Source organism: Mustela nivalis (assembly GCF_964662115.1).
Source record: "Mustela nivalis genome assembly, chromosome: 7".
In the NCBI taxonomy this organism is placed as follows: Eukaryota; Metazoa; Chordata; class Mammalia; order Carnivora; family Mustelidae; genus Mustela; species Mustela nivalis.
Window position 1 is genome coordinate 35738021 of NC_139026.1, and position 15136 is coordinate 35753156.

Genomic DNA, 15136 nt, shown 5'->3' on the forward strand with positions numbered 1-15136 from the left:
CAGGGAAGATCTATTAAGAGGAGGGGAGCGGCTTCCTTCCAGCCCAGACGTAAAATCGCTCAATGTGCACCAACAAAGACCTAAGACATTTTTTTCCCCATTTAATATGATCATTAACAGTTCCCCAAATTGCTGCGATTTCCGATAAGAAACTTAAGCGTTCGCCAGCAGCCAATAAGCAAGAGAAAGAACCTGCTGCAAACTAGGAACCCAAACTCCTTCAGACCGCCCAGCGCGCTCGCTTCCCCGGTGTTTGCCCTGGGTGCTGTTTACGCGTCTCCTAAACCTTCAGGTGCTGGACCAGTTCCTCCAAGACGCACTTCAGTCTTAAAGCGGGAAGCTTCTGAGCCACCGCGGAGTCCCCACGCAGCCCGCCGACCCCTTACCTGTCATCATAGCAGAAATCCGCACTCAAGGTGTTGAGATACAAGGCGAGCCCCAGAGCGCTGCTCACCAACTCTGCAATCATCTCTCCACCGCCTTCCCTCCGGCTCGGCTCCCAGCGCGAGGGCAGCAGCGGCAACAAAAAACAGAAGCATCAATCCCCACCTTCCGCCGCCTTCTCCTCCCAGCTTCACTTTTTCCTAGCTCCCCACCCTCTTGTCCCTCCCTTCCTCCCTCGGGTCCTTGCAGTCCACCGCTCTCCTCCTCCTCCTCGCGCCCGTCTCCGCAGCCGCTGCGTCCTCTCTGGGTGCGGGCTCACACCACGCTCCCCATGCCGGGCGCCCGCGAGCGGCTGGCGTCTTTCGGGCTTCGCGCCCCCCGGCGGATGCACAGGGCTGGTCCTTCGCGCGGCTCGCGGCCCCCACCCTAACCCATGGCAGTTCGGGGCGCCCTAGGTGAGGAGTGGGACTCGGAGGAGGTGGAAGAATGCGGGATGGGGGCAGAGGGACCGGACCCAGCAGGGTTCTGGGACCAGCTGGAGGAAGAGAGAGAAAGAGGGGCGGGTAGGAGGGACAAGGCGAACCGCCTCCCCTCGCCGCCTCCCGGGCGCACGGCTCCGGTGCTGCTCTGGCTGACTCCGGCCGCCACAGCGGCTGCCGCTCATTCACTCTTTATTAGCTCCCTCCCCGCCCCAGCCCCTTCTCCAGTGAAGTGAGGAGCGGCGGCTGGAGACTCCCGAAGCTCCCGCGTGGGGTTCTCGGCGCGGCCCCCCCCGCGCCTGCGTGGCCGCCCTCCATCCCGGCTTTGCCCGGCCCCTTTCTCCACCCAGATCCTCCCCCCCGAGGCTCCTCCCACCCTACCCCCTGGCTGGAGGCTCCGCCCAGCTCCCCGAGGCCCGAGGCTCCTCCTACCCACCTCCCGCCCTCCTCTTGTTTCTTTCACCTTCGATTTCACTCTGGAAAGCCCTCGGGACCCAAGGGCAACCGCTGGAAGACAGCCCAGGGGGGTAGCTGGAGGGCGCCCTGGGAGGAGGAGCTGGAAGAGAATCGACACCGCGGAGGACACGGTCGCTCGCGCCGCTGCTGCCTGGCTGCGCCTGGCACCGACTCAGCCCCAGCGCTGCGCGTGCCAAGCGCTGCCAGGCGTAAGTCCGGTCAGCTGGAGGGACTTCTGGGGACCGGGAGAGGAAGAACAGGTTTGGCGAGGGCTGCAGCCTCCCTTGCCACCAACACCGACGCGACCTCGCATACACGCTCACACGGTGCGAGCCGAAAAGGGAGGGGGTACTGGAGAGCTTGAGGGGCATCTCAGGAGGAGAGATTGCAGCTCCGAGTCTACCGCCGTCCCAAATGTCAATAGAAAGATGAATGGGGGAGGAAAATGGTCCCGCAGTCAGGTTAAAAAGAAGGGACCCCAAAAGAAGGAAGAAACACATACACACACGCCGCAGCTGCGGGGGCCTTTCGCGGTTTCAGGGGGACTTTCAGGCTGACTCTGGAAACATTAGAGAAGAGACGCCTCTGCAGCCCAGCAGCGCAGCGCTATCCTCAAAACCTAGGAAGGCGGGAAGCTAATGCCGTTTCCTTTCCGCCCGGATGCAGGACTGGATGGAAGGCGTCCAACCAGATAAATTATGGTGTAGAAGAATGGCCTGCGTAGACGAGCTCTGGGTACTAAAGTTGCGAGACCAAAGAGGACAGCGGGCTGCCTGCCACACCTCCGCCTGGCTTGGCCCCCTTCTGGCTGGGCGACGCGCGCCGTGGGACCACGAAGAGCACTACTGCAGCGCCCCCTGCTGCACGGCAACCACAATGCTTGGAAAACAGACCTGTAGAGGGCGGACCAACCCCGCCCCCCGCCCCTCCGCCCTCCGAGGGAAGCACCTAACTGGGGAGCTTTCCAGGACTCTGGCAAGAAATCGAATCTCCTGGATGTCTGGCAGTGGCCTGAAAAGTAGATACGGTGGTTTGGGGTTCAGCGAAACACAGCTCCAACTTTTCCTGATTTCACGAAAAAAAAATCTGTGTAGACACAGATGAAATGATGAGTATTTATTATACCTATTTTGCCAGGCACGACAGACACATTTTTGTTCCCTGAGACAAACATACGGGAGCATACAGAAAACAGAGCTGTAGCTTTAAAGGCAGAGACTGATCTTTTACCTTTTTATTGTAACTCCATAACCTCTGCTTACTGTTGAAAGTTTAAAAAATCCTGTTAGTTGACCCATCAAGTGCCTTGGTATCTGTATCCCTCCACTGCATTTACATGTTAATATTGGAACCTAAAAGGAACCTACGTGTAATAGAAGTGATCATTTTTATTTATTTATTTATTATTATTATTCCCTCCAACTTTCTCTTATCCTTTTAATTGTTAACTAAAACCTAGATATATACCTCCAAAATATAGACTCTGACATCCACACTACTCCAACACTAGTCCGAACTGCCTTCACTTCCTGCATGGACGAATGCAGTACCTTTCTAAATGGTTTTATTTGTATTCCTGCTACTCTCTGCTCCCCACAGTCTTAACTTCAGGCATCAGACAAGATTCTTTGGAAAACCTACACTCTCTTTACTTTAAAATGTTCAATGATTTCCTGATGCACATCAAATAAAACTCTTGATTCTTACCATGGCCAGCCAAGCCCTCATTTGGCCCTGATCCCTCCTCTCCCCTGACCTTGTCAGCAACAGACCTCCTCCTCGTCTGATACTTACCACTTTCTTCTCTTTCCTCATAGGATGCCTTCTCAGACCTTCTCTAGCTCCTTCTCGGCATTCTGATCTTAACTTAAATGCTCTCAACGAAGAGACTTTCCCAGCTCACACTAGCATTGTACCAGGAACCCTACCAGAATGGCAGCTCCAAGAGAGCAGGAGCCTTATCAGCCTGGTTTCCCACATCATACCCAGAGCCTGTAACATCTGGACAGGTAGAAGAAACTAAAACAAAACAACACAAAATGTTGACAAGAAATGAACAAATAAACATGCTTAGCAGAAACTTGATAGCAGCTGAAAATCCACAAATTTTCATTATGAGAGAATAAGGTAAGCTGTTTTGTTGTCCATGTCAAATAATGAAGAATTAGCACAGGAGAGGGGGAAGAAGTAGGTTAAAAATTCTTAAGATGCACCAGCTCTTCAGGAAAACCTGTGGTAAGTCACACACAGATAGCTCTCTTCGATAATTAAGAGGACTCAGAGACATGAAGGTAGTAGAGAGGTTTGGGTTCAGTGTGCTAAAAGCTTATGCGCATTTCTAGAGCTGTCTTCACTTCGAGGCTCCAACAGTTTTAAATAAATATTTTCCACACACATTCCCCCACCACCACCTCCTCCTTTTCTCCTCTCCCTACCCTGAACTCCTGGAGATTGGGAGCTTGGGAGATGGTGAGAAATGTACATTTTGCTCTCCCTGATGAATGAAAGGCTGAAAAACCAACTGTGCTGCTTTTAACAAATTTTTCTATTTTAATTTAATGTGAGTCTCAATATTCTTCCAATGCATTAAATCTTGGTTACTTTCAGACTTCTCTCCAAGGACTGAGAAGCATCCAATGTCTGCCTTTTCCACCTCCCTTGAACACCAATGGGGGAGAGCAGAATCAGTTAAAAGATGTCATCGCTATCTTTGGAGACCATTTCAAATCTGGGGACATTGCTTTTTAGCTTATTAAAGTGTACTCACTCATCGTGAGCTCACTACCTCAGTTCTGAATATATTCTACTTAAAGCTACTGTTGCTCTCCACAGATGAAGGAAATGAGGCTGGTTGGCTTGACTTTCCTACCTTAGACACGAGACTGGCCAAAAAAGTGCTAAGCCCTTATTTTCCCAGAGTAGGTTCCACACATCTGCTACCTCACCACTTCCTCAATGAATTCTTTTTTATAGTCTCCCCGACCTACCCTGCATTTGTTCTGCATTCCCAGGTCTTTGTTGTATAATTCATACCTTTGCAGTGCCAGGTCCTAGGGGGAAAGATTTCCTTATTTGCCTAAGACATTTTTAGTTTATTGTGCAATACTATCTTCCCTTTGGGTGTTGCATAAATATTAACTAAAAATCCACATCTGGTCTTAGTCTTCATTTCTATTTGTCCTAATATAACTTCTCTTTGAACAATTCATTTGGAAAGTGTGCCAAGGGTGAAATGTGGCACATAAATTCTCCTGCCTGCACAGAATGCCTTTTAAAGTGCCCACAGATTTGGTTATTTATGAACAGAAGATTTGCACCTCTTCCTTGCTCTCTCAATTCTAAAATTGTACCAGGCCAAAGTAATTACAAGCTCCCATATGTTTTGTGAAAAAGGTATCCAAGAATCTCCTGCTAAAATCTTAACAGATTGACTAGGAAGCAGAAAAACACTAGCCCAGCAGGTGAAACTGCCTCTTTAGGGAGGTCAGAACAGAGCTCTCTGCTGGGGGAATCATAAGCTCTGGGCTTTACTCAGGAAATAACCCTGCAGGAGAAAAACAGCAGAGCGTGGATGAAATGTGGGTCAGGGAGCTGAAAGAGGCACGCGCGCTGCTTGGTTAACTAATGACAGCAAAAGCATTGGCTACACATGCGACATTGAGATGTTCCCAGCATACCATAAAATGCTGCCCCCGGACACTGCAATATGTAACATCGCTTTGTCCCCAGACTTGTGATCCATTAGGAATATAATTAGGACAATACAGCCGCAGAAACAGATCCTGTCACCTCTGTCACCAACCCGGGGCTGTTAAGAACCAGCTGCTCTGAAAATAATGATCACTTTTAAAAAACTCTCGCAGGCACCCAGCTTGTGGTTCAGAGGATATGGGGGCAGGGGAGGGGAGGGGAGGAGGAGGAGGAGGAGTGTAGAAATAACATGTTAATAATCAGATATGGGCAAACTGCAGAGATGTTCAGGCTAATGATAGAATTCAGAAACTCAGTCAAGAAAGCCAGGACAACCCCGATCATAGACTCTCTCTCAGTACATTCACATGCACTGGTGTAAACAGTGATCAAAAATTCTAACAGCTTGAAAAAATTGCACAGACTCTTGGGTAACAGAGTTTTGATAAACCTCACATTCTGTAAAATAAAAGAAAAAGAAGAAAGAGAAGACTAGTTTTGATGTGAGCATTCAGTAAACCAGTTACCCAGGAAGTTTGCCCTGGTACTCACCCCAGCATGGACCCTTTAAACCTGCCCAGTCTGCCAGAGCTTTCTGCAAAGGTGGCTTTATATCTGTAATGTCCAACAGAGCAGCCATCAGCTCCATGTGGCTAGTTAGCATCTAAAATGTGGCCAGTATAACTGAGGAACTGAATTTTAAATTTAAATTTGAAATGAATTTAAATTTGCATGGGGACAGTGGCTAGTGGCTACTTAACAAGAGAATGCTTATCAAAGCCATTGTCTGATCTTTGCACCAGTGACAGCTTTAGTTCTGAACCTTTTGTGCCGGACTGCTCCACACCCACACATGGCTTGCCTTTATTTCTAAAATAAGGCATCGAACACTTTTTGGGCGTTAGGCATTTCACTGAGGATGCTATCTTTAAGTTCTCATTTAATCCTTACAACTGCCCTGGGAGGTAGGTAGCATTACTGTCCCTGTGTTACAGATTAGGATGTAGAGGCGTGGAGAGGTTTAGTAAATTGTTCATTCTCCGGAAGCCTCTAGTGGTGGATCTGACATTGGAACGTCTGTCTTTTAACTCCAGAAGTCTATGCTTTAACAACCATTAAAGCTATGCTTTAATGAAAATGAAAGAAGGCTATGCTTTAACCAACCAACATCAGTCCAATGTTCCTTCTGCTGTCAGAACACCACATCCCCACTAGGGTCTATTTCAGGAGAAGGAGCTCCTGGCTATTACCACGGTGCTCTGACTAAATTCATCTTCTTCCTCTTCTACCCTCCCTCAGATGAGTAGGGATAAAATGCTTTAAAATTTCCCTTATCAACCACTTTTCAATTTTTTCCCCCAAACCTGCTATCAAAACCTGCAGACTCCACAGACTATATACTAGAAACCCTTCCCTATAAAATACACACTCCACATATATATCTTTTTAAGATTTTGTTCATTTATTTGACAGACAGAGATCACAAGTAGGCAGCGAGTCAGGTGGGGGGGTGCGAAGCAGGCTCCCCGCTGAGCGCTGAGCGGAGAGCCCTATGTGGGGCTCGATGTGGGGCTCGATCCCAGGACCCTGAGATCATGACCTGAGCTGAAGGCAGAGGCTTTAACCCACTGAGCCACCCAGGTGCCCCAACACTTCAACTTCACATATATTTTTAAAAATAGATTTATTCAGGGGTACCTGGGTAGCTCAGTTCTGGCTGAGCTTCTGACTCTTAGTTCTGACTCAGGTTGCAGTCTGGGGTTCCTGGGACCCAGCCCCATGTCCCTGCGCACATACATTCTCTCTATATTAAATAAATAAATAAATCTTCTAAAAAGATGTATTCCAATCATGTATAGACATTTTTTCTAACATAATCCCCATCGTGTGTTACAAAAATAGCTGAGATAAGGAACATAACCCAGACTCCAGCAAAGTAATGAAAGTATTAGTGCAAATCACAATTTGGAAAAACCAAATAAAGCATTTATAATTGACTTAATATTATCATGTTAAAAACCCCGCTACAAATTTGCACCTCATAAAGCATTTTTAATCCATTCATTATTGCTGTCAAATGACTAGAAAGTCTATTTGGAGTTTGGTCTATTAATCTAATATTATATGATAGGAAGCCAGTGTATTTAAAACTTTTGCAATAGATTTAAATTCCCCATTTCAATGAATAAATATCTTATAATGTGTAGTACTGTTATTTAATAATTATAAATGAATGATATACTTAAAGTCTTGCATATAGATTTCCACCACCCTATATTTTTTTCCAAATGTTTATTCCTTCTTTCTTTTTTGTCCTTTAGAATCTATTATTTTTGCATATTTTGCCCAATGAAAACATTTATATTGGCACATAATGTTACAATCATTTCAGGAGAACTTTTAAATCTTAATGCATGAAACAACAAAGTCACCTTCACCTATGTTAAGATCTGCCCTGAGACAGACAAACTATTAAGAAAACAGGTTATCTGCAATGGTAGATTTGAAGCTAAGACATTTATTTTCTTGGCAGTCTGTTTGAAAGTCAGTCCCCAGTTGAAGTGGACAAATGATGAAGACATTAGATTCATCAATTCCAAGCTGATTTTTGGCCAAGCGTCTCCTGTAATTTATGTCACAAACGTGATACAGGCAAACACGGATCTGCTTTATGTGGCTATAGATGAATTTGCATTTTCTAGAACTTCATATAAATGGAAATAACGCTGTGTCCTTCTTTTGCTGAGGGGGGCTTCTTTCACTCAACATAATTATTTTGAGATTCTTCAAAGTTTTGTGTGTATTAACAGTTCATTTATGTTTATCTCTGAGTAACATCCTACTTGTATGGCTGTACCACAATTTGTTTATCCATGTATCTGTTGTTGAGGATTTGAATTCTTTCTAGTTTCTGGCTACTGCAAACAAAGCTGCTATGAACATTCATGAGAAGAATTTGCATGGACACATGTTTTCATCTGTCTTGGGTAAATACCCACCTAGGAGTGGGATGGCTGAGTCATTCAGTCCCCTAGTGTCTGCTATGGTAAGAAACTGCCAACCTGTTTTCCAAAGTGGTTACACCACTTCACATTCCTACCATCAGCTTGTGACAGTTCCACTTGTCCACATTTTGCCAACACTTGATAGAGTCAGTCTTTGTAATTTTAGACCTCCTAGCAGAGTGGAGTGATACCACATTTCACTTTTGTCCTTCCCCTAATACTAATGATTTTGAGCATCTTTCCATTTGCTCATTTTCATTTTCAACACACACATCTTTGGTGACAAGTCTGTTCGAATCATTTGCCCCATCTCTTTTGTTGCTGTGATTGTTGGCTTCTTCTTCTTTTTTTTTTTTTTAAGACTTTATTTACTTATATGCCAGAGACAGAGTTAGAGAGAGAGTGAGAGGGGGCACACAAGCAGGGGGAGCAGCCAGCCGAGGGAGAAGCAGGCTCCCTGATGAGCAAGGAGCCCAACACAGGACTTGATCCCAGGACCCTGGGATCATAATCTGAGCAAAAGTCAGACACTTAACCAACTGAGCCACCCATGTGTCCCTAATTGTTGGCTTCTTATAGCAAAATTATGAGTTCTCAGGTCTGCAGTGACAAGTCCAGCATGGCTCGACTTGATGAAAATGAAGGGTGTAGATGAAAATGAAGGGTGTAGAACAGCTGGGCTTTTACCTAGAGGCTCTGGAGAAGAACCCACTTCCCAACTCATTCAGGTGATTGAATGAGTTGCAACTGTAGGACTGAGCTTGGTATTTCCTTGCCTCAGATTTTAGAGGCAGACCACCTTCCTTCTCAGAAGTTCCCCTCCATTTGCAAATTAGCAACAATGCCTAAAGTCCTTCCATGCTTCAAATATGACTTTTTTTCCCATTTAAAAAAAAATTGCTTTGTCTTTATATTATTAAATTTTGAGAATTCTTTATTTGAAATACAAGCCTTTTATTAGATATATAATTTGCAAACATTTTCTTTCTGCCTTTGGCTTCTCTTTTCATTCTCTTAATGATGTCTTTCAAAGAGCAGACATTCTTAACTTTGATTTAAGTCCAATTGATCTTTTTTTATCATGTTTTTAATCTTGTATCTAAAAAATGTTTCCTTAATCCAAGGTTACAAAGACTTTCTCCTGCTTTTCTCTAGAAGTATTATAGTTTGGGGTTTTAGAGGTAGATCTATAACCCTTATAGGTTAGTTTTTGTTTATGGGATGAAGTATTGCTTAAAGTTCTCTCTCTCTCTCTCTTTTTGTCTTTGGATATTTAATTATTCCAGCATGATTTGCTAAAAATGTCTATTTTCTCCACTGAATTGCCTTTGCATCTTTATGGATTGGCACATGTATGTAAGTCTATTTCTGAATATATATTCTGTCCATTGATTCTTTTGTCTATTTTTATGCCATAATCAAACTACCTTGATTACTGAAGCTTTATAAGTCTTGAAGTTGAGCATTGTCATTTTTATTAATTTGTTCTTTTTCAAAGTTGTTCCCTTTCCTATTTAATTAAAAATTTATAGATTGTATTTCCACTTGTTACTATAAGGCCCTATCATTTGGGGCTTGTTTTCTTTCACTACTTTTTGACTTATCTATTTCTCAGGTATATTATATATAAGTATGTGATTATGTATGTGTGGGTATGTTGGTCTAAAAAATGTGATTTTGTCTGTTCTTTGAGTGAGTTCTCTGTGTGAGAAGTAGAGTGAACATTTATGGCCTAAGATACAGGTTGGTACAATGGGCAGGTAGGATTGAGACAGGCAGATGTCACCCTTTCTAAGCAATATCTTCAACATGTATTTATGTTCAAAATGAGAAACTTATACACATTGGAAGTAACACAACACTTTAGCTTTTTTTTGCTCAGATCTGTACTTTTAGCTTTTATTGTTCAGATCTGAACTGTCATATGCATAGCACTAGTCACTAGCACTCACAAAAGATAAGTGATTTTAGTGTATATATTTAGAAGTTTTTTCTTGTATTTTCAGTTTCTCATCTCTTCCTCCCATCCCCTATGCCCTTTCATGCATTCAAGCCAGCAAAACATTTCCCATTCTTCTATGGTTCCTGTTCTATCATAAGTTTTATTTTTGTGATGTTTCAGGACAAGACAGCATCTTTGAAAATATCTTACTTGTTTAAACTTTAGTTGTAAATCCCTGGATCTCAACAAACATTGTGTATCATGTGCTGTAGTCAGTTTAAACATTTCAGCTGCCAACACCTACAGACCTCAGTCTCAGTTGAGACTGGTCAGTCATTACACCGTACCACCTACTTACAGAAATATGCCCCCAAAATACCCAGGGGAGATAGGTTGATTCTGACCCAAAGTGACTTTTGAGCTGCAATTCAAGGGTCAATCATCTTTACATTTGTGAAAAGAACCAAATATGAACTGTATTTCCAATTTATTTCAGTTATGAATTCGTATTCTCAATGGAGAAATCATGAGCACCCACCTGGCTGACCCATCCTTCAACTTGGATTTGGGTCCAGGTGCCAATCCTTTGCCCAGGGTAATACTACTAAAAGCCACAAATGATGGCTGCCCACAGGTAAACCTGTGCTTTGTTTGAATATGTTTTTCCTAATCTCCTCCCCACTCCCTGTCTCTCTTACCCACAGCCAAAGTAAGTAGGGTTTCTGATGTGGAGACAAAGGAAAAAAGAGGTGTTTATATTTGTTGAGCACCTACTATGTGCCTACTGATACTATGCCAGGTATTCTAAATATACTATATAATATAATTCGCACAATAGTCTGGCCAAATCCGTATTATTACTGTCTTTTCACAAATGACAAAACTAAAGGTCAACAATATTAACCTGTGCTAGATGGCAATATTAACCTGCTAAATGTCCCTTTGTAAGGGACAAAGGAACAGCTTTTGGAAGGACTTCAAAGTGTCTTCGTTTTTGCTCTGGTGAGATTTTCGTGAGATAATGGAAGGGAAGGAGATAGACTCATGGGTCATACAAACAAAATCATGTTTAGGTTTTGCATAAATAAAACTGGAGGCAAAGTCCAGAGGGCTACTGAATTTTGGCAGGATATGAAGAATTTGGAATATAAAAGATAGAAATACTAAAGGTAGTGAATTCCTGCCAAGAACACCAAGAAGCTAAGATTCAGGCAGGGAACAGACTAACTCCCACTGTTGGAAATTTTTATCTCCCAATCTAGTATTGAGAGCCAAGCAAGGGGATGCCACTCTGCACAGATACACATGAAGGAATACCTTTTAAAACCATATTGTAGATAGAGAAAAATTAGCCTTTACCTTGAGGCCAGATGTAGAGATAAAAGAATACAATGTATACATGAAGACACACAAATTACATTTCCTATCTCTTCATCTTATTCAAAATACCTCTTAAAAATCATGTTTTATAACAGAAACACCAGAAAACAAAAAAGTAAAAATTGGCTATCCATCCCTGGAAAGCATTCAGAGATTCTGGAAACAATTATTCAATAAAAGCAACTCAAAAATTCCTTAATAATATGTATAGATACTCTTGAAGAATTTGAGAACTATATAATATTAAATAAAGGATTATTCATTAAAAGTGATGCTGGGAGTGATTGCCAAGTGCTGTCGGGGGTGGGGGGGCTTGGGGAGGGAAGGTAGGAAGTTCCTGTTCAATGGGTATAAAAAAGTTCTAGCAATCAGGCATGCAAGAATGTGCATATAGGGGCACCTGGGTGGCTCAGTTGGTTAAGTGTCTGCCTTCAGCTCAGGGCATGATCCCTGGGTCCTGGGATGAGCCCAGCGTCAGGTTCCCTGCTCAGCGGGGTGCCTGCTTATCCCTCTTCCTGTGACCCTCCCCCTACTCTTGCTGGTGAGTGTGTGTCCGTGGGCACATGCATGCTATTTCTATCTCTCTCAAGTAAAATCTTAAAAAAAAAAAAAAAAAAAAGAATGCATAGAGTTAACAATACGGCACAGTACACTTAAAAATTTTTAAGAAGGTAGATTTCATATTATGTGTTTTACCATAATTTTTTCTAAAAGTGATTCTGGGAAATCAATTTTCAGTGATAATTAATAAATACTTGCAAAATACCCTTTCTTAAGCCATTTCAGATCGTTAGGTAGTATTCAAACTAAGAATTATTATTCATTTATGTGTCTTTTTAAAGTTACCCTACTAAATATATTTTTGAAATACATAATACAGTGTATCTCTATAATATGGACACTTATTTCAATAAGTTGACTGTTGGTAAAATAATTTCAGCAAAATAGGAGCATGTATTTAGAGGTAGATTGATCTGCTGGCTATTTTTCTAATGGATATAAGCAGAAAATATGAAACTATAGTTAAAATCAGAACATTTGCCTGAATATCAACAAAATGGATTTTCTACAAAAGCATTTTCTTAGGGGAGGTCATTTCCTAGCTCAGATCTGCAATGGAGTTGAAATATTAAAGATAGTGCCTTTTTAGGAAAATAGTCAATAAAAATGATTTTTACTTCCTATGATTCACTGATTGCCACTTATTATAAACTTGTAGTGCCCTGAAATCTAAGTAGCTGCTTGGCTTCTTGATTATGCTCTTCCCGTGTCATATAAAGACAAAATCTTTGGAAGGTAAGCCAGTAAGAACAGGTAAGAAGTGCATTACATTTGCCAACTCAGTCCCTTGAAACAAGTTCCAAATTCAAAACTTTTTTCTTTGAAATCTCATATAATGTCAGTATTACCAACAGCACTGAAAACCATCTTTAGAATGTAAAAGTAATCTAGAATTGATTTTCAGGACTGGAAAGAAAATACCTTATCTTCCTCTTAAGATCTGGGTCTCAGAAATTTACATTTTCATGGACAGAGATGATTCATGGATAAGCTTTGTCTCCTAATAGAGATTTGTTTTTACACCTGATACTAAAATGCAGGACACAATTTCAGCCATTCAGCATTGTCACAAGAATGGTCTCTATTAAGGTAATTGGAGAGTCACAGGGCCCCAGATTCACTCATAGGGAATAGCAGTATCAGGAGTCTTAAGATGTATAATAAAGAGTTTCCAAAATTCATTATATATATATATATATATATATATATATATACCTAAAATAAGTTAATAAAAATTTGCATAATGTTTTAATACAAAATTTACCCATGAATATCAGGTCAAATATCATCATAATTAAAGTTAAATTAAACCTCACCAATATATTGGACCTATAAATTAAAATCATAATAAACAATTTCCCCCACAATCCCATAAATGCACTTTAAAAATGTGCCATGCCATGGTACTATTTTAAAATCATTCACCCTATGCCCTCATGAGCTCCACTCAGCTATAATCACAAATGCCCTTTCATTCAGATTCAACTTCAAACCAAAACAGAAACTATTCTTACCATGGCAGAATACACATCAGCACCATCAGCAAGTGGAAGGGACCCAGGGTCCACACTGCTTCCTGTTTGTTTCCCACCATTTGCCAACTGAATCGGTGTTTTCCCCCACACCCTTGTTGTGTTAGCTGAATCTATGTATATATCCAGACATCTGCTTTGGTTTTCTGTAATCATTTCAAAACCCATATGGATATAGAGCTTTCCCTGCACCCAAGCTCACTTGGCTGGAGCCCTGACATCCTCCCCATTTTGACAGGCTTGTCGATGGAGTCTGAGCTCTGTTACCTGGACCATCCTGCTACTCATGGAGGTTCTGCTATATATCACTTGAAACCACAGTTCCATCTATCTCTTGACTCCTGGATAGCCTGATACCTATGGGCTCCTTTGGCTGTGTTCCCACCAAGCAGATTGAATCTCCTCAGAGAGCCATACCTACTGGAATGAAGCCCAAGTTTATCAAACGTTTTTGGACTCTGTATGTTGGACCATCACAGTCCCCTCATGAAGTAGCCCAACAGCTGGGGTAATTTTTTGTTCCACAATAACCACTTTTTCACCACCTTCAATCTTGTATTCCTTAGGTCCTGGTATACCTTGCTTGTTTATATGTTCCCATTCATGATTCTGTCAACGCTCACAGCTTTAGTGTGGTATTCTCAACTGATGCACATGGCAGCGAGAGAATGATGTGGAATATTAAACAATTTATTTCTTTTAAATTTGTACTGTGGATCTGGTAATACAGTGTGATACTGATTCTTTACATTGGCAAATACATGGGCCCTGAACGGTAGGATGCTTAATAAGTAAATAAATAAATAAATAAATAAATCTCATTTAATAAGATTTATTTAAATAACTTTGATTTAAAGTATTTTTATGTACTAATTATAATTTGTATTTTTCCCTAGAATGAATATTTTAGGACAACCATCATTTAGTTTGAAAATGAAATAATTTGTTGATATTTTTCATATAAATTCACATTTTCAATGAAAATATATTCAAATTTTGTGCTTTGAATATAATTGCATACTTATTTAAATCATTGTCGTTATCAGAAAACTATATAAAATCTTGATTTCAAAAACAATGAGTTTACTGAGATGAATTTGAGAAAATAAATGTTATAGAAAACATAAAAATGTAGGTATTATAGTTCTTTACTTTTTGACTTATGAAGACACCACTAGCCCATCAACTGAACACTCAACATGAGCAGTAGTAATTAAATTCATTTGGCTTTGGTCTTTTGCCAAATTAAGTTATATGAAAAAAGCCTAGCTATACGCATATTTTCTGATTTTTTTAATGAAAGTATATTTGTCACAATAGAAGGAAAGAAGCATTTGCTTGATTTTAAAGGTGGATGGTGTGTAATCTTCCATTGATGCTCTTGCCTTAGGCTCTGCAAATGTCAGGGGTAGGCCTAGGAGCTAAATACTAATATGTACTTAAAATTCAGTGATACAATATGGACCCTAATTTCTCTTAATGTTATCTGTTGTTATTTGTCTGTTTATGTTGGTGGAGATGAAAGTGCGATTCTTCCTTCTACTCTAGTGTTTATGTGAGCCTCTGAATACTAACGCGAGACTTATTTTGAACCATTTTCTAAACAATGTCACAGAAATACTCATTTGTTTTCTTTGATTTTTCTGTAGAATACAATATTTCATACGAGAAGATGATTTCCTGCCCTTGAAGCAAAGAAATGCTGTG

General features: G+C 41.5%; 1 protein-coding gene across 2 annotated transcripts in view; it reads right to left on the reverse strand.

Moving 5' to 3' along the window:
- TMTC2 (transmembrane O-mannosyltransferase targeting cadherins 2) overlaps nt 1-1508 on the reverse strand; it is a 437070-nt gene extending 435562 nt beyond the window's left edge. The window contains exon 1 of one of the 2 annotated variants that reach the window (XM_082742213.1): nt 387-1508. In XM_082742213.1, the coding sequence (XP_082598339.1) occupies nt 387-469 (83 nt within the window). In that variant the 5' untranslated portion in view covers nt 470-1508. The remainder of the gene's footprint in view (nt 1-386) is intronic. The other variant, XM_082742214.1, reaches the window with a different exon arrangement.
- Nucleotides 1509-15136: the final 13628 nt, after the last annotated feature.